Raw genomic sequence first — 23,200 nt, forward strand, 5'->3', positions numbered from 1 at the left:
AATTTTGAAATTTAATTGAGGTTTGGCGGGTTTGGCCAAGTTACAACCTTTTTAAGATTTTTGACGTTAATAAACCATAAAATTTTGTGTCCCGATTCGCCCCACTTCCCGTTGACCTGGAGTGTTCATATTTTGACCAGATGCTAGTTTTATAGTTATGTACAAACAATCCCTGAAAATTTCAGGCAGATTGGTGAGGTCGATGCGAGATTGGTATGCTTTGCTCGTGGACTCGCTTTTAAAATTGGAACGTGTCTTTCTCAAAATGTCAAAACATTTTTTTCAATTGAAAATTATTTCAACTTCATGTGGAAAACCCTTTCCAATTTATGTAAGGTATGCACTTCGGAAGAAACCGGTCAAGAAAAATTTCAAATGAGAAGCAGTGGTAGCGAAAGCAAGCCAGAAAGGGTGAAGAAAAGCCCCAAGAAAACGTTCCCTCTCTTTTGTTCTGCCGTTCGTGAAGCCCTTGGTTTTGTAAGGCAAGGTTCTCATAAAGGACGTCTAATAATATCACCATACCGAAAACGACGTTTGATTTCATTGTATTTTTCGAACTATGATCCTAAATGTAAATTTATTGACAAAACCACGCAAATGTTGTTTAGAGGTATTTAAATAAGCTTTCTGAAAAGTAGGATTGTTTGAAAAGTTTGTTCAATGCTTATAATGTTACCGTAATCTGGGGTGAATCGGGACTACAGTCTGAATAGGGACAGCAGTTTTTAAAGCACTTTAAGCTTTTAAATTAGGAAATGAATGTACACATTTTGTTGGCCTGAGTCTGTTCTAACCGAAACCAACCAGAAAAATGAAAATATTGTGCTCCAACATGGTTAAAACTGCTGTCCCAATTCGCCTCATGTGTCCCGATTGACCCCAGTTTACGGTACTCGATGTTACTACCAAGGTAAAGGCTAGTATGCAGATCGGAAGCAAAGGGGTCAAGAAACAGCTTTACGAACAGCAGAACAAAAGAGAGGGAGCGATTTCTTGGGGATTTTCTTCACTCTCTCTGACTTGCTTGCGCTGCCGCTGCTGCCCATTTGATTTTTTTCTTGACCGGTTCCTTCCGAAGTGCGTATACTGCTTAAGGGGTTACATACATGTAGAAAATCACAAAATTTTATATTACAGAATATTTGATAAATCCACTCGAAAGATGATTATGAATCACTCCTGAAAGTTTCATGAAGATATTTCATGGTTAAACTGAGTAAGAGACAATTTAATCTCAAAATTTTGCCATGCGCAAAGGGGGCTGTCAAACTTTGTTGGCGTTTTTCTCTAAACCGCGAGTTGATTTACGGGTGCCACGATATCTCGAGATGGGATGGACCAAATTGGCTGAAATTTGAGGTGAAGACTCTCAAGATGTATACCGTGTGCATGACAAAGCCCAATTTTTAAAATTTGCTTTTTAAAAAAATACAAAAAATCAAAAACCAACAATTTTTTATATGAAAAACACAAAAATATTTTTATCTTTTTTTAAAGTAAACTTTTTGAAAATCGGGCTTCGTCATGCACACGGAATCTGTTAAAGAGTCTTCACCAAAATTTTAAGCCGATTTGGTCAAGATAGTGTTGAGATATCGAGGCACCCGTTTTTTGAAACTGCTAACTTGAAATTGCTTTATCTCGGTAATGATGCATCCAAATATCTTCAAATTGGTTTTGTTAGTAGGTGAAAATGTATATTTTAATGCGCTGAAAAAAGAATTTAAAAAAGTTGAAGAGTACGCTCATACTAACCTCTGACTTTTTTGCCGATATACATGTATGTAACCCCTTAAGCAAACAACAACGGAACCTTCAATCATTTAGAGGCTTGGTGGTGGAAGTGTTAAATTAAAATTCACTTGGGGGCAGTATGGACAACCCTTTTCCTGCCTTATAAAAACAATCAATTCACTCCTGGTAGCTTCACAAATCACGTGTTATGCAACATTAGTTGATTTTTTACTTGTTTTGATGCTTATTTGTAAAAATAGTTTCTTATTACAACATATTAAAATTATTTTCAAAAACGTTTGTTTTGGTAAGTGACTATTTTCATAAAAGTGGTCTAACTTCATGGAAACTATGTTAGAAAGGTCCCTTAAGGGGTTACATACATGTAAATCGGCAAAAATGTCAGAGGTCGGTTTGCACACACAATTAAAGTTTTTTTCAAAAACTGTTTTTAGGGCATTAAAATATACATTTGCATCTATTAACAAAACAAATTTGAAGACATTTCGTTGAATCATTGCCGAGATATAGCTATTTGAAGTTAGCAGTTTCAGAAAACGGGTGCCACGATATCTCAACATTGCTTTGACCAAATCGGCTCAAAATTTTGGTGAAAACTCGTTTAACCGGTCCCGTATGCATGACGAAGCCCGATTTTCAAAAAGTTTATTTTAAAAAAAGATAAAAATATTTTTCTGTTTTTCAAATGAAAAATCGCCAGTTTTTGATTTTTGTTTTTTTTTTGAAAATTCAAGATTTCAAAATCGGGCTTCGTCATGCACACGGGACATGTCTTAGGAGTCTCCACCCAAAATTTCAGCCAATTTGGTCTATCCCATCCCAAGATATCGTGGCACCCGTAAATCAACTTGGTGTTCAGTGAAAAACGCTCAGAAAGTTAGATAGTTGGCTTTGCGCATGGCAAAATTCTGAGCTTAAATCATCTCTAACTCAGTTAAATCATGAAATATCTTCATGAAACTTTCAGGTGTGATTGAAAATCATCTTTTAAGTGGATTTAATAAATTTTCTGTAATATGAAATTTTGTGATTTTCTACATGTATGTAACCCCTTAAGTCATTTCTTATCTCCCTTCAACGTTGTATTAGACGCAATGGCTTGTTTTCTAAGGTGGTCCATTCTGCCCCGCACCCTGGAAAAGTAGGCGAAAAACTCATTTTTTTAAATTGCATTAAAAATAGTTTCAAGCTAAAAATTTTCATCAACAAAGTATACAACATTGAAGGGACCATCCCAAAGCATAAGCCTACTACACTGAATTCATAAATTTTTATGTTTTCTATGGTTTTTGGCGCATTTTACTTAGGCGGACCATTCTGCCCCCATGCCCCTAAGCGTAGGATAACATGTCTACATGTCATACTTTATAATAGGTGCAAGTCATTGGTAGGGACACTACTGATCTAGGAAAAATTGCATTTTGATAAAATGAGCCTTAAAACGAACCCAAAGCCTTATTTTGTACTTTCCAAATATTATAAGAAAACAAAGGTTTGTAAAAAAAACTTCATTAAATCTTATGCTCCGTGGCGTTCACGTCGTTTTGGCGGTTATGTGGTAGTAGAATCAGCTAATTGCATTGCTAGCAACAATTCCTCATACTGGAAATAATCAAAATTGTAAAAATTACAGCCGTACGAGCGATTGTTCCTCTTGCTCCATATGGTCGTCTTGCCCCACCTTCCCCTAATTTGGAATTTTCAGTTCTATAAAAACTTATGACAACCAAGAATTTTTTAAAGTTAAAATCAAAATATGATATCATGAGAATCCCTGCAATATCAAACAAAATATAAATATCGTTTATGTGTCAAGTTTGTAGTTGTTTACGTTTGATCATTGATTACATTTTTTCGGTCTCCACATTTCGAGAACAATTTGTTGTATTTTAAAACACTAGACATGCATGATTTACTAATCAACGTTACTAGCGAACACAATTTTGGCCTGGTGAGTAAAGATTCATGTTATTATTATTTCATTGCAAGTGATTTTTAAAAAGTTGGAAACTAGTGTATAATAGAAGAACATTATAATTGAATGTAGATTATTATTTCACTCACAATTTAAATATTTTTTTGAAAATTATTAGCTCAATAAGTTTAATGTAGATTCAGTTTAAATTGAATTGTAAACATAAAATAAATTGATGATAATAACCTCATCCTCATTTTACCATCATCAGCTTGCATGCAAGTTAAGTTTGTGTTAGTTGAAACGATATAAACGATCGCTCGACACGCGAGACATCTGGTCGTCATAATCAGACTTAAAAACCATGTGATGCGAATGCCTAAAACGTGCTTTTAAATTTCCAGACCGTTCACCTTCTGATCGACTACCTTCTGGAAGTTCCAAAAGCTCCATCCACCAAACAGAAGCTATCCACCCTGCTAAACGTCCCAAGTGCCGGCGATGACCTGACCGTGACCCTGAAACTGGTCGAGAACCTCTTTCGCCAGTACTGCCTCAACGAGCTTACCGAAGCCGAGCTGCGAGCGCACTTTTCCAACCTGACTGCCGCGACGCAGGCCACCCTCGTGGACGTGCTCGAGCAGCGCAAACCGGAAGTGGCCCAGTTCCTGATCAACGAGGTCAACGCCAAGGCGCACCCACTGATGGAGTCGTTCGATTGGGACGTCAAGTGGATCATGGGCAACAGCAGTCTGGCGTCGGTGCGGGAACAGATCGCGACGGTGGCACTCAACTGTCGGGGCAAAGATCAGCGCCTGCAACAGGTGCGGTTCGAAATGGATCGCGCCCGGTTGGGTGAAATGATTCGGCTGCTGGAGGAAGTGGGCGGGAGTGCGGAGGTGGACAAGTAGGGTTTGGGTTTGGGGAATAAATGTTACTTGAGTTATATTGGATTTTTCTTGTTTATTTTTCTTTCTGATACTGGAGTCAATTGAGAAAATATATTATGTATTGTTTGTATGAGAAGCGGTAGAAGCTTCTTCTTTCAAAAAAAATGTATAAATATTTTAACTGGGTAATAATAACCCGAAGCAGAATAGTACTTACAGAAGCGTGTACTTGATTTTCTCGATTAAATTTTCAAAAGGCCCTATCTGCATAGGAAACCTATGAGGGATAGGTTGTTTTGAAAATTTAATCTAGTTTTGACAGCGAATGAAAAGAGGCGCGTGTTTATGTTTACGCTGTGGCCAGTTGAGAATGAACGTTTGGCGCGGAGGTGTGAGTGTGATTGAATTGTGCTGGAACCGGTTGGAGGAATCCGGAACAGGACACGACGGAAGCGGACATCAGGTTAGTGGGTGGTTGGTAAGTTTATGATCGGCAGCGATGGTGCTGCGTCCGGAATGTCATGTCTCAAGTTTTCCCCGTGGCGACTCTACAGTTTGTTCACACTTGTTTACAATGTTCAAATTTTGATAAATATTAGTTTTATGAGAAAAAAAGGTAATAGCTTTTAGGCTGTGATAAAAAAGAGCAGAATCTTTGTTTATTCATTGTTTTATTCGGTCATGAGGTGATGGTTACATAAAATAAAGTCTACTGCAGCTTGTTCTGTTATAATAATAGTCAACTGAGCATTAAAATAGCCAACAAGAATCTAGAAAAAACATGAGTATGAATAAAATCTATTCTCAAGAGAGCAATTGAAATATGGTGCTTGAAATGCATTACCAATTTTTATATCGTTTCTTCGAATCATCGAAAAATAAGGAGTGTTTCGGATATATAGGAACGTTGCTTCAACCACCCGCTCAAACCGATGGGTCAAACACATTGCCATAAAACAGCGGCAGCTTCGTCATTTCATCGCGCACAATCACCAGGAACGGTCCGTTCGCGCGGAAGGTGGCCTGCGCGGTGATTCGGTCCAGCAGGGTGGCCGTCACGGCACCACCCTCGGTTCCCTTCTCGTTGACCACGACGTCCACCTTGTGCACGATTTCGTTCACGTACAGCGGTTGGGGTTGCTCGGTGGCCCGACGTTTCCGGGAGCTGTCGTACGTTTTTGGGCAGCACATGCAGGTGCCTCCTCCGTAGCGGCAGAGTTTCGACTTTTCGCAGCTAGGTCTACCTTCGACATCCTTTTCAAACGGGCTACAGTTGGGATACTCGTGCTTCAGGTCGGCGATGGCGTTCTCCACGGTGTCGGAGAGCAGGTCGAAGATGTCCTCGGACTCCGATCCGTCGAACCGTTCGTAGCCGGGCAGAATGCGATACAGGTCGGTGTTTGAGTGGTCAAACACGCGGTACACTCCGAGTTGTTCGAGCACTTGTTTCAGGTTGAACGAGTTGATCAGGTGCATCTTGGGGAACTGAACCGACACGGTCTTGACCACCATCTTGGAAATGATGTCGTTAATGGTTTGTGCAGTCAGCAGGGGTTGCAGTCGCGCCAGTTTGAACCGGTCCGAATCATTCGGCAAGAACACGTACATGGTGTTGTTCTTCTTGTACGGAATTCCCAGCACCTTCGTGTCCGCCTCCTTCCAGTAGTAATACGGGAAACATCCCCCATGGACCATCGTCGTCACATTCCGACTGGCCCCATTCGGTCCGTTCGGGTAAAACGGCTTCATCTTGGTGCCATCCTTCAGGAACGGTTCCTCCCATTCGGCTTTGAAGAACAACGTATTCGCGATAACCATCAACGTGTCTGCGTTCAGTTGGGACACAATTTCCGGAATTTTGCCCCGCGTTTGCTTGCGGACCCACTGGTTGATGGTGGAGGTGGCCTGTTGTGGTTGGTGGGCAAAGTCCACATGCTCCAGCTTCGTCTGGTACAGTTGTTCGGCCAGCTTTTGATACCGCTCGCCAAATTGCTGGCCACGCTGGGCGAAAATTGCGTTGCCGATGTCCACTTCCACGGGTGCGCTGCGAGAAGGGGAGTGGGAAATTGGTGATAAAATTTGAAGATTTATCTACCTTTGGTGGGATCATGATCATGAGTGAAATGAAACGAGGATTAAAAATAAAGATTCTATACCGATGGTGTGATTTATAGCTCTTGTAGCCATCATTAAAAAAAGGTTGCCTCAATTCGAAATCGCAGAATATTCCAAAATTTCATGAAAATGGAAAATGGAAAAAACCAATATTGCAAAATCATTGATTTGGGCAAGACAAAAGGAATCATTGGACAAAGATTAATCCGAATTCAGTAGCGTGCCCAGGCTCTGCAGAAGGAGGGGGCACTCGTTTGATTTTTTTGCTATTACGGTATTTGTGAATGACCCTAAAACAAATTTCGAAACGCTTATAAGACCGGTTGTTCTCAACGAGTGCTTAGGACGATCTTTGGCGGCGTACTTAAGAACAATATGAGAATGGGCCACCCTTGGGTTTGGGTAAGGTAAGGTAAGGTAAGGTAAGGTAAGGTAAGGTAAGGTAAGGTAAGGTAAGGTAAGGTAAGGTAAGGTAAGGTAAGGTAAGGTAAGGTAAGGTAAGGTAAGGTAAGGTAAGGTAAGGTAAGGTAAGGTAAGGTAAGGTAAGGTAAGGTAAGGTAAGGTAAGGTAAGGTAAGGTAAGGTAAGGTAAGGTAAGGTAAGGTAAGGTAAGGTAAGGTAAGGTAAGGTAAGGTAAGGTAAGGTAAGGTAAGGTAAGGTAAGGTAAGGTAAGGTAAGGTAAGGTAAGGTAAGGTAAGGTAAGGTAAGGTAAGGTAAGGTAAGGTAAGGTAAGGTAAGGTAAGGTAAGGTAAGGTAAGGTAAGGTAAGGTTATTCAGAGGCTCAGAGAAATATGCAAATTTATAGCGCTGTCTTCTACACGGAGAGACCGTGCCCAGAAATTTTAACAATTAAAATTGTTGATTTTACTTTCGTAAATTTTAACAAAAACGTACTTGTTACTGCCAATATTCCGTTAAAATAACTAAAATTTAGTATTAATTTAATAACCTGTCTGTTGAAAATGCTGGAGGCAAAAAGCTAACAGATTTCCCGAACTCGAATGAACGTGCTCGACTGTTAGCTTTGGTTTTAGGAAAATCAATAATTTTGTTGGTTGAATATAATTTACATTTGGTTGAATATTTAAAAGATGAACTTGGGTTTGTTTACGTCTGTCATTTGAAGTCAGGATTCGAACGAGAGCAGTCGATTTGTTGAGTTTGTGTTGTTAATTATGAAGTGAGAGGATGTGAAAGGTGAAAATTACACTATTTAGCTAATGTTGAAGTGGCACATCAAAGTGTTGCAACTGGGGAGGTGGAATTGGTGAGTAGGTTTGTTGATGATTTCTTTGCAGGTGATAAACTATGAAGAGCAAGAGGACGACCTTCGCCATGAGGACCTCCAATGCGAGTGAGTTGAACACGTTAGAAGAATGTTTGATGGAACGAGAGGGCAATAGAAGGGAAAAGCGGGCCGACTCTTCACGGATAGAGCAGCGGGCAAATTTAACAAAATGTTGGTTAATCCAAGTAAGTTAGGGTTTATTTTTGCACAATAATTTATCTAATGTGATTCTTATTAGAAAACTGAATCATTAAAAAGCTTCGTGCTAACGACGGATAAAATCTTAATGAACAATTTTTTTTTCAGAATCATCAATTATAAAATACATAGAAATGCCATGTGTACGCAACATATAAAATAGAGATGAAGTAAAATATAAAAAAAATAAAAATATATAAAAAATATAAAAGAAGATAATTATTATCTTGAAAGTTTTGTTGCAATACGACTGCTCAATAAACTGGTAAGTAAAACTCAAAATATTTTTTTCAGGAATCGGAGTACGTTGAATAAATTGAATCAAATGCAATGAAAGTTTGTTGCCAAAAGTAATTGTTAAATTAATGCAACCTTGGTAAGTAGCATTATTGATATTTCTTCTTTCCTCAATATAATTTCATTTATTTACGTTCCTTTTTTCAGTTTATAGCCGAAATTAAGAATTTTGTATTAAATTACTAATACATTTCACATGTCTATTTGCAGCAAAAGGTTCACTTTAGTGAAAATTCTGTGTCCAACCACAAGAAAAATAACTAAACCTGAGACCATTGTAGATGATGATGACTTATCGGATGATTTCACAGTGATGGTAAGTGGATACAACACTTAATTTTATACAACATAATAAAAATATAAGCTTAAAACTTGGTGAAAATTTTGCTCGATTTCTATTTTTCAGGAATTCATGTTAAATTTAACATCTTTTTTAAATATGTTTAACAACATTTGTAATATGCTTTTCCATTATTTTTAGTTTAATGCAACGTAATTTTTTAAAACATTAATCAAACTTTACATGTTTTATAACAACAGTTAAAAAAAGTTTTGTTTTGATGCTTTTTAACAGTAACTTAACAACTTCATGCAAAAAAAAAAACAAATTAGTACAAAACGTTAAATTTTTAGGCAGAATAAATGCGAAAATAAAAACACTCAGCATTAATTTGTGAGGCATTATTACAAAATTTACTGCAAATTCAATAAAAATATTGCTAACAGCAGCTAATTATTGACTGCATGTACGAATATTTTTCTGTATTCAAGTAAGACAAAAGTTAAAATATAGCTAGAAATTCGGCCCAGCCTATATCGTTAGATAATGAAAGAAAATATATATCAACACTTACATAAATTATGTCTATTTAAGAAATGTTTTGTTATAAAAAACTAATGATTTGCTGCATGCAAAAATATTTCGGTTGATACAACGAAAAAAAATTGTTGAAAAATAGTTGAAAAACATTTCCCAGCCAGTTTTTAACAGAATATTCCACAATATTTCAACTGAAAACAAGACATTTTTAGTTAATTTTCTGAAAAAAATATTCTAGCAGTCGACTGCTAGAATTTTTTTCGGCCATTTAACCAACAAAAATGGCAATTCCAAATATTTTTTTAGTTAATTTTTAATTACCGGTGGTCAGCAATTTCGGGTTAACAAAATCAACAATCGATTGTTGAAAAAAAGCTGTGTAAAAAATTAACCCATACTTTTAGTTAAATTAACCAAGATTTTCTTAGATTTGCCCGGCCAGTCTCTCCGTGTAATGGAAATAACGTTTTTGGATTGTATGATTTTATTTCTTTTAATTTTTTTTCGGTTAGTGTTGCCAATTATATCAATTTTGTTCCACTGGTTCCATTAAACTTGTTGTTTGTTAGTTTATATGATTCTTATCATATTATGTTTAATTGCAATGCAAAAGGGATAATGTTTCGAAGTGAGCTGCGTAAAATCACATTTATGTTTTTCCACTGGTATTTATCACAAATTAAATTAACTTCTACAAATCTAACGTACACTATTTGAAATCTATAGATTTAAGAGTTCCTAACACGACCCCTCACGCACTAGGATCGTACACGGCACCAAAGAACAGGGGCAGCTTCGTCTTGTCGCTCCGGATGAGCAGCAGGAACGGTTCGTCCGCCCGGAACACCACATTCGTCCCGGACCGGTTGAGGGTGATGGCCGTCGCGGCGCCTCCCTCCGTGCCCCGCTCGTTGATTTCCAGGTCGACCTTGTGGATGGCATCGCTCACGAACAGCATGGCCGCTTGCTCGGTGTCCCGCCGGGAACGGTGCGACTTTTTGCCGGCGGTCTCTTTGACGATGCGTTTCTTCAGGAAGAAGTCCTTGCTGGTCAGCGGGTTCGGTTTGTTCTTGCTTTCGCTGGGCACCTTGTAGGACACGTCACGTGGCTGAAGTCGACGGCACTTCTTGGTGGGCGTCGTGGTCGGATCGGTTTCGTCGAGGAGAGTCGTGTCCAGGAGAGTGGTTGGCAACTCCGTTGTGGGTTGTTCAGTGGGTACGATCTCGTTCGTTTCGTTGCCATCGATGCGGGAAAAGATCAACTTGTCATTGTGGGGATCTTTTTGCTTCTTCTTTGAGGAATTCTTCTGATCTGGCAGGTTTACGGCAGGTCGTGCGGCAATGCTGTTCTCTTCAGAAGCAGGGGAGAATATTTTAGAAAGGTCACTTTTACTAGAGCTGAACAGCGATTTTACGCCTAAAGTCTTGAGCGTTTTTTTCAGGTTCAACGTGCTGGAAACGTGCATCTTTGGAAACAAAATAACCGCCGTAGTTTTCCTCATTCGATTGATTAGCTCATCAACGGTGGGACCACTTAGCATCGCGATCAGTTCTTGCAAGGCCAACCGGTTGGAATTGTTCGGCTTGATAACGTACATTGTCGAATGGTTGCTTTTGTACGGAATCCCCAAGATCTTGGCACCCAACTCGGGCGAATCATAAAACGGGAAGCATCCACCGTGGGCCATCATGTCCACCTTAATCGAGCTGCCGTTTCTACCCTCAGGGTAGAAATCCCTCGGCCTCGTAGCACCCTCAATGAACATCTCCTCCCACAGGGCCTTAAAGTACAGCGCACTCGCAATAACCATCACCGTGTTGCTATCGACGGTACTTGGAAAGATTTCCGGAATTTTCCCGTGCGTGTTCCGGCTAACCCACTCGTTGATCTGCCGCGTAGCCTCGACGGGCTGACTTGCGAAAGACATCCGCTGGACCTCGCTACGGTACAGCTCCTGGGCCGTTCTCATGTACTGCGGGTTCAGGACGAAACTGTTGTCCACGAAGATTCCGTTCGCAAGCTGGAGTTCGTGCGAGTAGCGATCGAAGTCGGTTTCGTTGCTAGAATGGGAGAATAATATAAATTTGATTCTTTAATGGAGAATTCAAAGAGAATATATTTACTGAGATGGACAATCGACAAAGGCAATTTGCACAGCACAACGGGACATCACGGATAAATCATAATAAATGCATTCAGTTAGTGAGTTATTCTGAAACAAAAAGATCTTATTCCAACAACACCTCAAACCATATCTTATTTACTGCAATGAGGTACCTACTATTGTTGGTAGATATTGAGTTTTTTTTTTAAATTATTTACTCCTTATCTTTAGAAAGGTTTTTTAAAGGAGTATTGCACAAAAATGTTCAAAATTTGTGGGTGTTGACTGATGACTGAACTGCCCAAGACTCCCAACAGAATAGAAGTTCAGATAATAACTATGTTTCCTTTCTGAACATAAAAGGAACTGTGAAAGAATGTAATTTTACCACAACTAATTCTATGCTTTGTTATCACTCTTTTGACCAACTTATTTTGTTGAATCTTTGTCTTGAGCAGAGCTGAAAATGTCAGGGGTCCTGACGCGAAAATCGGCGACGCATACACGATTTTTTCAGATCCATTCACTGAACCGCAAAACCGTGACATAAACAAACCCGACTCAGTCGTGAGTGCCCTAGCTCACTGAGCAGCTGCAATGCGAGGCAGTAGTCGACCAACACTCATTCGACGTTGCACGCACACACATAAAGAAACAAGTTTTTACACAAAAAGTTCGTATTTATGCGTGGAAATGTAATTTTGAATATAAGTTATGGTTGTTTTAAGTGTTTTGCACAGTCTAGAACCATTCAATTGTTTTAAAATTGTCAAAATAGTGTTTAAAGAGGATTTTACGAGTCAGTCATACGACACGAATTGAGTGAGTGTAGCTCATTTTTTCACGTCTCTCATTCTCCAGCAGCCGACCGGCACGAGTCAGGCGGCAGTGGTTGAACGGACACAGTAGGCTTACAGTCAGATGCTAGCAGTGAACTGACCCTGTAGAAAAAACACCCTACTGTTCCTAAAATATAATCGGGTTTAGTCGGATGCATCGACTGACGAAATAGCCGACTAATCGGCCGATGTTGCAACATACGTTTATGGAAATTTAACCCAGACGTAAGCCGACGAATCGGTATTCGCAATCAGCCAACTCGATCATACGAAGTTGGCCGATTAGTAGGTTGATTAAAATCACTGTCCCCGGAGAAATCCGGGAACCTGCATCTTAATGGAACCGGCGTATGAATTAGCTGCCAAAAAGTAATGGATTACATACCTACAACGTTTCGGCTGCTAGTTCAATCACCTAAAAATAAATTTACGAATTAGAAATCATTGTCTATTTTTTAGAACTTCCGGACAAAGTTCCAAATGTTCTGTGATTAAAATTTATTCGATTTTCATAACAAAAACTTACCCCAGAAGATTTAAGTAAATACACCGATGGTCAATTGAAGCGCCGGGCCTTCTGCTGGGACCGCTACCTCAAAACTATGTTTTGGTTCATCACCTTGAAAACATTTAAAAACAAACAAACACTTGAAACAATAAACTTGCCTATTTTTCTTAAAAATGACTATTGAAACACTTAGAAAATACTTACCAAACTTTGTACAAGCTACTTTTTGCTACAACATTGAAAATTGCAGGAATTCCGGTTCAAATTAACGCAGACAATAATTTACCTAAGTCCATTTAGTAAACAACACTAAAACGTATTTCATTGACCGATTCTTTGACCAACTTAGTGTGTTTCCGTGCATGCCCGACTGAAGCCAATTTAATTTGCCGATTAATTGATCGACTGAAACGTTTGCATCGACGCATGCCAACTTAGTAGGTTTACTGGTCGGTCGTTTTAGAAGACACCCGATTTCGTAGGCTGATTCCTCAGATTGAGAACTGTCAAACTTTTTACAGGGGACATTTTGGTTTGCTTCATGTGTACGCTGGGTTGGAAACATTTTGCAGACCTGGTCTTGAGTTCAATCAAAGGAGTGTTCATTTATTTATTTCGACAAATTGTTTCGACAAACATCTCTAATCTCTCGGATCGTACACCGGCCCGTAGAACAGTGGCAGCTTGGTAATGTCGTGTCTCAGGTAAATCAGGAACGGACCATCGAGTCGCAGAATAAAAGATGGCGGAATATGGTCACGAATGTACCCCTTAACGGCTCCACCATCCGTGCCACCTTCTTCGATGTCCAGGAGGACCTTGTGTACGATGTCTCCGACAAAGAAGGGAAAACGATTGACTTGACGCTTGGGGCGACTTTTTCCGCTCAGATTCATCAGGGATTGTGAAACATTGCTTGTACTTTTGTAGCATTTCCGGACGATTCAACATTCTTGCAAGTAGATACACTCTTGTTCCTCAAAGCACGATACACCAGCATTCAGAGGTTGATTTTGAACTACAGTTAGACCTAGCCTTTTATCGTCGGATGAATTTGTTTTTAGTCGAAATGGAAAATCTGGTCTGGAAGTAGTAGTTGCAATTCTACGTCTGGTTCGAATCTTTGGACGACGAACGTTGATATTCCCAGGCTACTCAAAACCTTCTTTAAGCTGAGACTATTTTTAAGTTGCATTTTTGGTTATACAACCAATCCTGTCTTGACTTCCACCCGGTCGATCATTTTTTTCAGTAGTCCTATACCAATCTTTTCCGTCCATGTACGTAATTTTAGTCTATCGGAATTGTTTGGAACAACCAGGTACATCGTGGAGAACCCGTGCTGATACGGCAATCCAACAATTTTAGCATCCCAAATCTGAAAATCAATGTACGGAAAACATTCGGAAGTAACCATGCAAACCATGGACGAAATCAACCTACGGTGAACGTCACTACCACACAGCTAAAAAAGTAGTAATCCAGCTGCGTGTAAAAGACCTGGGTTCAAAATAAATATTGCATTATTTTATGCAATTTTATGTGATTTTACACCCTGAAATATGTAGCCCATCAGTATGGGAAACCTATTTGACCGAAATTTCAAGCTCATATATGCGTTTATCCTTCCAGCTTTTCATCGGTCTGATGGCCGAGTGGGCTAAGGCGCCAGTCCTTACTGATGGTGTTGAGTTTGAATCCCGTCGGATGCAACTTTTTTTTGGGTTTGCAAAAATTTTACATGCAGTGTGTAATATTAAGTGTTTATTTTGACGAAGGTGATGTGCATGCTTTTGCATGCGATTTTACCATCGGATTTTTTGCTGTGCATGGACGAAATCAACCTACGGTGAACGTCACTACCACACAGCTAAAAAAGTAGTAATCCAGCTGCGTGTAAAAGACCTGGGTTCAAAATAAATATTGCATTATTTTATGCAATTTTATGTGATTTTACACCCTGAAATATGTAGCCCATCAGTATGGGAAACCTATTTGACCGAAATTTCAAGCTCATATATGCGTTTATCCTTCCAGCTTTTCATCGGTCTGATGGCCGAGTGGGCTAAGGCGCCAGTCCTTACTGATGGTGTTGAGTTTGAACCCCGTCGGATGCAACTTTTTTTTGGGTTTGCAAAAATTTTACATGCAGTGTGTAATATTAAGTGTTTATTTTGACGAAGGTGATGTGCATGCTTTTGCATGCGATTTTACCATCGGATTTTTTGCTGTGCAGTCAAGTAAAACGGTCTCGGCTTCGTATCTGCACAGCAAATAAAGTAGTAATCCAGCTGCGTGTAAAAGGCATGGGTGTAGAATAAATATTGCATTATTTGATGCATTTTTATAATTTTACACCCTGAAATATGTAGCCCGTCAGTAAGGGCAACCTGCTCGGCCGAAATGTCAAGCTCATATATGTGCATGCTTTTGCATGCGATTTTACCATCGGATTTTTTGCTGTGTGGTTCAAAGAAAGTAATTTCCCACTTTCCTTTAAAATAAATCGTATTGGGTAATATCTGCGAAACGTTCTGCAACTGCTCCGGTGTTACAATCTCCCGGATCTTTCCGTTGGTAGATTCTTGCACCCAGGAGTTGATCTGGTGGGCTGCCTAGTGAGGATCAGTGGAAAATGGTAGCCTCTGGGCTTTTCGTCCGAGAACATTAAAAAAATATTTTAACTATTTTTTTTTGCAATAAGCGTGGTCGGGGCAAAATGCACCGCTGTGATGCTCCTTTGTAAAAACAGCAGTGTCATCTAGAGGTGACTAGTGAAAACTGCTTTTACCCGGTGCATTTTGCACCATTGTTGTGGTGCATTTTGCCCCAATGTTGTGGTGCATATTGCCCCGCATGGTTGCTTGGAATGAATCAATTTTTTTTTAACAAATTTGCTATATTCAAACAATTTTGAGGTTTTCACATTGATGATGAAGAATAATAGTTTTTTTAGAACATCTAACAACATTCTTCCACAGAAATGCTGTTACGCTTGAGAAATCACAGTTTTCCTTATGGGGTGCATATTACCCCCTATCTCCCTAAAAATTCTGCTTTTTTGTATGACCTAATCTCACCCCCAGATTCAATGTCATCCATGATGACGGTATTTGCTCAGATTAATACAGAAAAGATAAACAGTTGCTCAATACAAAATAAATTTCCTAAAGGAAATACTATACAGTGACATGTCGTAACTCAGGCCAGGTCTTTATTTCTTCTTAAAAACTCGGAAGCGAATCTTCGGTTTGTTTCTGGTCCCACCACCCACCGCATAAAACACAACCGCTCGCTACAGCATTAAACGCCAGACTAAAGAACTGATTCCGAATTCCGATAGCCGAAGGCCAGTCCCGACACAGTCGGTCCTCAAGCGCACAAACACACACGCAACTCTCTCAAACCTCAACCACGCCGCGTGTGTTCATTCCGAAGTTCATCAGCCTCACTCTCACGCCACATCCGCAACGATCGTAGTATTCGTTCGTTTCTGCTCTCTCTTTTTCTCTACCAACGTGCGCGTTGCGCATACTTCAATCCACCTTGTCGACGCGCTCCGACTTATACAGGCGCACACGCGGAGCAGGCTCATTACATTGCACACGAGGTTGCTCTCGCTTTGTGTGCATCTTCGTTGTCTAACGGAAATCAAGAAACATTTGAGTTTCAACTCTAACATTTCAAATGGTCACATTTGATTACTTTATAACATTTTGCGCTCTTTTGCGAATTCCTCAAATTCTATCATAATTGCCCGCTCTATCTGCGACATTTTCCTTCTCCTGTACTCTACACTCAACCCAAAAACCTCAAACGCTTGTTCTCGCTCGCACTCCCCATTATAAATTCTCCCTTGAGTTCAATCAATAGCTCCAACATAAGTCGTGTAGGGTTTCAGGCTACCGTTTCTTAAATTTTCGCTCCAAACTGACTGAGGTTCTCAAAACCAACGCTTGTTCTCACTCGCATTCCCGATACAAAAAATTTCCCTAGAATTAAATTAATAGCTCCAACAGAAGTCGAGTATGGTTTCAAGCTTCCGTTCCTGAAATCTTCGCTCCAAATTAACTGAAGTTCTTAAAACAAACGCTTGTTCTCACTCAAAATCTCCATAATAAATTCTCCCTAGAATTCAATCAATAGCTCCAACATAAGTCGTGTAGGGTTTCAGGCTACCGTTTCCTAAATCTTCGCTCCAAACTGACTGAGGTTCTCAAAACCAACGCTTGTTCTCACTCGCATTCACGATAATAAAATCTCCCTAGAATTAAATCAATAGCTCCAACAGAAGTCGGGTATGGTTTCAAGCTTCCGTTCCTGAAATCTTCGCTCCAAATTAACTGAAGTTCTTAAAACAAACGCTTGTTCTCACTCAAAATCTCCATAATAAATTCTCCCTAGAATTCAATCAATAGCTCCAACATAAGTCGTGTAGGGTTTCAGGCTACCGTTTCTTAAATTTTCGCTCCAAACTGACTGAGGTTCTCAAAACCAACGCTTGTTCTCACTCGCATTCCCGATAATAAAATCTCCCTAGAATTAAATCAATAGCTCCAACAGAAGTCGGGTATGGTTTCAAGCTTCCGTTCCTTAAATCTTCGCTCCAAATTAACTGAAGTTCTTAAAACAAACGCTTGTTCTCACTCAAAATCTCCATAATAAATTCTCCCTAGAATTCAATCAATAGCTCCAACATAAGTCGTGTAGAGATTCAGGCGTTTCTTAAATCTTCGCTCCAAACTAACTGAAGTTCTTAAAACCAACGCTTGTTCTCACTCAAAATCTCCATAATAAATTCTCCCTAGAATTCAATCAATAGCTCCAACATAAGTCGTGTAGGGTTTCAGGCTACCATGTCTTAAATCTTCGCTCCAAACTAACTGAAGTTCTCAAAACCAACGCTTGTTCTCACTCAAAATCTCCATAATAAATTCTCCCTAGAATTAAATCAATAGCTCCAACAGAAGTCGGGTATGGTTTCAAGCTTCCGTTCCTTAAGTCTTCGCTCCAAATAACTGATGTTATAAAAACCAACGCTTGTTCTCACTCAAAATCTCCATAATAAATGCTCCCTAGAATTCAATCAATAGCTCCAACATAAGTCGTGTAGGGTTTCAGGCTACCGTTTCCTAAATCTTCGCTCCAAACTGACTGAGGTTCTCAAAACCAACGCTTGTTCTCACTCGCATTCCCGATAATAAAATCTCCCTAGAATTAAATCAATAGCTCCAACAGAAGTCGGGTATGGTTTCAAGCTTCCGTTCCTTAAATCTTCGCTCCAAATTAACTGAAGTTCTTAAAACAAACGCTTGTTCTCACTCAAAATCTCCATAATAAATTCTCCCTAGAATTCAATCAATAGCTCCAACATAAGTCGTGTAGGGTTTCAGGCTACCGTTTCTTAAATTTTCGCTCCAAATTAACTGAAGTTCTTATAACCAATGCTTGTTCTCACTCAAAATCTCCATAATAAATTCTCCCTAGAATTCAATCAATAGCTCCAACATAAGTCGTGTAGGGTTTCAGGCTACCATGTCTTAAATCTTCGCTCCAAACTAACTGAAGTTCTCAAAACCAACGCTTGTTCTCACTCAAAATCTCCATAATAAATTCTCCCTAGAATTAAAACAAACGCTTGTTCTCACTCAAAATCTCCATATTAAATTCTCCCTAGAATTCAATCAATAGCTCCAACATAAGTCGTGTAGGGTTTCAGGCTACCGTTTCTTAAATCTTCGCTCCAAACTAACTGAAGTTCTCAAAACCAACGCTTGTTCTCACTCAAAATCTCCATAATAAATTCTCCCTAGAATTAAATCAATAGCTCCAACAGAAGTCGGGTATGGTTTCAAGCTTCCGTTCCTTAAATCTTCGCTCCAAATTAACTGATGTTATTAAAACCAACGCTTGTTCTCACTCAAAATCTCTATAATAAATTCTCCCTAGAATTCAATCAATGACTCCAACATAAGACGTGTAGGGTTTCAGGCTACCGTTTCTTAAATTTTCGCTCCAAACTGACTGAGGTTCTCAAAACCAACGATTGTTCTCACTAAAAATCTCCATAATGAATTCTCCCTAGAATTCAATCAATAGCTCCAACATAAATCGTGTAGGATTTCAGGCTACCGTTTCTTAATATTTCGCTCTAAACTAACTGAGGTTCTCAAAACCAACGCTTGTTCTCACTCCAAATCTCCATACAAAATTCTCCCTAGAATTAAATCAATAGCTCCAACATAAGTCAAGCAACGTTCATCTCACAAATTTCCTTCCAAGTGGCCAACGAGCAACGCTCATCTCACAAATTTCACTCTCAGTGGTCAACGAGCAACGCTCGTCTCACAAATTTCATTATCAGTGGCCAACGAGCACGCTCGTCTCACAAATTACATTATCAGTGGCCAACGAGCAACGCTCGTCTCACAAATTTTACTCTCAGTGGCCAACGAGCAACGCTCGTCTCACTTATTTTACTCTCAGTGGCCAACGAGCAACGCTCGTCTCACGCTTCTTAATTTGTGAGACGAGCAACGCTCGTCTCACAAATTTCATTATCAGTGGCAAACGAGCACGCTCGTCTCACAAATTTCATTATCAGTGGCAAACGAGCACGCTCGTCTCACAAATTTCATTATCAGTGGCCAACGAGCAACGCTCGTCTCACAAATTTTACTCTCAGTGGCCAACGAGCAACGCTCGTCTCACAAATTTTACTCTCAGTGGCCAACGAGCAACGCTCGTCTCACAAATTTTACTCTCAGTGGCCAACGAGCAACGCTCGTCTCACAAATTTTACTCTCAGTGGCCAACGAGCAACGCTCGTCTCACAACTTTCACTCTCAGTGGCCAACGAGCAACGCTCGTCTCACGAAATAATGTCTAGTTATTGCGCGTATTCCCGAAAAAGACACGCGGCAAACCAGCCTCGAAACGACGCGCCGCACTTTCGGCAAATGAGCGCTGTCAAATCTCATACTACGCATTTTGTTTTTCTAGATCTTTTTCTTCGAATCGCGTGGCATTGTTGCTAGGTATGTTTTTTTATTGCACCAAAAGTACAAACAATCGCTGGCAACAATGTCTATGGCACATTCTGAAATGCCACACTGCTTGTACCTTTGAAAAAACGGACAATACCAACGAGCAACGCTCATCTCAAACATTTTACTTTTATGTGGCCACGGTGGTTACACGAGTTACATTATTACATTAATATTTCCTTTTTTTAGTATACAACCAACAATTATCTCCATTGCACCTTGCTTGCAATTTCATTCAATAAGCCTAGCGTATTCCGTTATATTTCGTAGTGACTCACTTAACATTTTCACACATAAACCGCATTTTTAAACGCTAGCGCTAAAACGCATAATATCGAAACAAAATCAGCCACAACGTGTAGCCGAAAAGCTAAATCACAAAAAACTGTTCGCCAACAATTCGTCTTCACATCAAAATTACACCGCAATTCAATATAGTTGTTCGTCAGAAATTTCTTGAATCACACAGTTAAAAAATCTTGCTTGAAATTGCAAACTTATTACTAAACTAGGACAACTGTAGATACATCCTTTTTTCCTTCCTGTTACAAACTACAACTCCTCTAGAAAGACATGCTATTTCGTCTCCAATATAGCTTGAACAATCCATCATCAATTCTCATTTTTGTTTCCATAGCTCATAACCAAACAATTGTAATTGTTTCAATAAATCACGCAAAAAAAAACACGCAATCACCCATTAACAATTCTTTCGGCATGAAATTCTAGCATCATCGGACTAAAATAGATGAATGCACATCATCAGGGCAACTCGTCGACTCAACCTCCACTTGACAAAACAATTTCTCCGGCACGATGTCTAATCACCATCGGCTCGACATAGGTCAGGATTGCGCAACCTCACTACGACTTCCCGACCCAACCTTCACTGACTCGGATCCAACCTACTCAGCGAGCCACAAACATCAAATTAAATCAAAATGTCCGCTCAACAGCACCACCTTGGCGCTCTCTATTGCGAGGTTCCTACTCGAGACTCAACGGGCCACAAACATGGCGTCTCTTCCAAAACTTTTGTGTCACGAAAAAAAACTTACCGGCTTCCAACTGCTCACCAAACCAACCATTCGGGGCACTCAACACATCGTAACACTATTTTCACTGTTACTTGTGGGACCATCAAACAAACTTTTAGAAGAAATTCTTAAACTTTTCTTTTAATAATCCTTCCAACTGCGCCATTGTCGTAACTCAGGCCAGGTCTTTATTTCTTCTTAAAAACTCGGAAGCGAATCTTCGGTTTGTTTCTGGTCCCACCACCCACCGCATAAAACACAACCGCTCGCTACAGCATTAAACGCCAGACTAAAGAACTGATTCCGAATTCCGATAGCCGAAGGCCAGTCCCGACACAGTCGGTCCTCAAGCGCACAAACACACACGCAACTCTCTCAAACCTCAACCACGCCGCGTGTGTTCATTCCGAAGTTCATCAGCCTCACTCTCACGCCACATCCGCAACGATCGTAGTATTCGTTCGTTTCTGCTCTCTCTTTTTCTCTACCAACGTGCGCGTTGCGCATACTTCAATCCACCTTGTCGACGCGCTCCGACTTATACAGGCGCACACGCGGAGCAGGCTCATTACATTGCACACGAGGTTGCTCTCGCTTTGTGTGCATCTTCGTTGTCTAACGGAAATCAAGAAACATTTGAGTTTCAACTCTAATATTTCAAATGGTCACATTTGATTACTTTATAACATTTTGCGCTCTTTTGCGAAATCCTCAAATTCTATCATAATTGCCCGCTCTATCTGCGACATGACATACTACTACTTACTACTTAGTACTTACTTACTTAACTTTTACTGGACCTTCAACTTCACGCTATGTGATTCTTTTTCCACTATAATACAAAAAGTTATATTCTTACCATTCATGCAATGATTTTTAGGAGGTGCTTCTATTGCACTTGTTTTGTGGAAAACAACTTGATCCAACAAAGCAATGAACCCATTGGATCAGTACCGTCAACTGGGTCGAATCGAGACACAAGGGGCGAATTGGGACAGCAGTTTTAACCATGTAGGCGCAAAAAAAAAGCAACGCAATCCACTTAAACGACCCCCGGGTCTTTTATGGTCCCTGTTGCAAGTTTCTTCTCATTTCTAGGCGTCCGAAGGTTATGTGTGGTGGGTCACCCAAACCTCTTTTACGCAAATGGACGCCATCCGATAGAAGGCCAGGAGGATAAGACGGGAATCGAACCCGCGCCCCATAGCAACTTAGGGATCGGCAGCCGAAGCCGCTAACCACCGCGCCACGAGGCCCTCGTAGGAGCACAACACTTTAATTTTTTGGTTGGTTTCGGTTAGAACAGACCAGACCAACAAAATGTGTAGGTACATCCATTTCCAAATTTAAAACCATTAGATGCTCTAAACACTGCGGTGCATATTCAGACTATAGTCCCGATTCGCCCCAGATGACGGTAACCGACAAAATAGATGGCGGAAATGTATTAGGCAAAATAAAAAAAAAGATTTTAACGAAAGTATGAAGTTGCTTTTGAGATATGTTTATGCAGAAACGGATAAACTATTAGAAACCAGAAATAACCCAAACTCTTTTTTACTTTTCCAGTAGTGTCACCATATAGAGAATCTGTGAAGCAAGAATTTTGCTGCTCTGGAAACATTTTCTTACAAAAATTTATTGCTCATACATTTTGTTCGCTATAAAACTATGCATCTAATCTCTCGGATCATAAACCGGTCCGTAGAACAGTGGCAACTTTGTGGCGTCATGCCTCAGATAGATCAGAAACGGACCATCCAGCCGGAGCGTGAACGACGACGAAATCCGATCAATGACGACCGCCGTTACGGCTCCACCCTCCGTACCGCTCTCGTCGATGTCCAGACTGACCTTGTGCACGATATCTCCCACAAAGAGGGGACTTTGGTTGGTCTGACGCTTGGAGCGAATTCTTCCGTTCAGGTTCGTCAGAGGTTGTGCGACTTTGTTTGTAGTTTGGTAGCATCTCTTGATGATCCGACATCCTTGCAAGTAGATACACTCTTGTTGCTCAAAGCACGATACTATAGCCTGGGGTGGAAGGTTTTGATCGTAGCTGGGCGTTGCAGGAACCTGCGGGGCTGGAGGAGGTGACAGCTGCTGGAAGTTGTTCTGGTTGTTGAACGACCCCTGTCTTCGGTCGGGGTTTACCGGGAGCTGTTGTGGCCTAGTTGGCGTGTTTGGTGGGGAGTGCGATTGTTGTGGTTGCTGAACAGGTGGACCGGCTCCGAAGCGGCTAGCGACATCGAAAGATTGATGCTGCTGCTGCTGCGTGATTTGACTTTGAGGAAATTGCTGTTGGTTTGGTGGTAAGGTTGTGCGTTTGGGAGCATCACAGCAATAACATGCACCGTTAAAGAAACTGCATGCACTCGAGAGGCACGCT

General features: G+C 40.3%; 2 protein-coding genes across 2 annotated transcripts in view; one reads left to right on the forward strand and one right to left on the reverse strand.

The window, feature by feature from the left end:
- The window catches only part of LOC120428101 (uncharacterized), a 581,627-nt gene that overhangs the window by 540,902 nt on the left and 17,525 nt on the right, over positions 1-23,200 (reverse strand). Inside the window, exons 3-4 of the mRNA XM_039593088.2 lie at positions 10,033-11,337; positions 5,467-6,604 (exon numbers count right to left, since the gene is read on the reverse strand). Of these exons, the coding sequence (XP_039449022.1) occupies positions 5,485-6,604; positions 10,033-11,337 (2,425 nt within the window). The 3' untranslated portion in view covers positions 5,467-5,484. The remainder of the gene's footprint in view (positions 1-5,466; positions 6,605-10,032; positions 11,338-23,200) is intronic.
- On the forward strand, positions 3,578-4,620 carry LOC120428244 (uncharacterized). The gene is made up of 2 exons (XM_039593227.2): positions 3,578-3,706; positions 4,075-4,620. The coding sequence occupies exons 1-2, from the start codon at positions 3,659-3,661 to the stop codon at positions 4,579-4,581; spliced, it is 555 nt and encodes a 184-aa protein (XP_039449161.1). The 5' UTR covers positions 3,578-3,658; the 3' UTR covers positions 4,582-4,620.

The sequence above is a fragment of the Culex pipiens genome, chromosome 2 (genome assembly GCF_016801865.2).
Source record: "Culex pipiens pallens isolate TS chromosome 2, TS_CPP_V2, whole genome shotgun sequence".
Lineage (NCBI taxonomy): Eukaryota > Metazoa > Arthropoda > Insecta > Diptera > Culicidae > Culex > Culex pipiens.

Bases quoted from the DNA above. Each gene is read 5' to 3' on its own strand.
- LOC120428244 (XM_039593227.2), top strand. From the start codon at position 3,659: ATGCATGATTTACTAATCAACGTTACTAGCGAACACAATTTTGGCCTG. The intron at 3,707-4,074 runs GTGAGTAAAGAT...TTAAATTTCCAG, and splicing joins GCGAACACAATTTTGGCCTG to ACCGTTCACCTTCTGATCGA.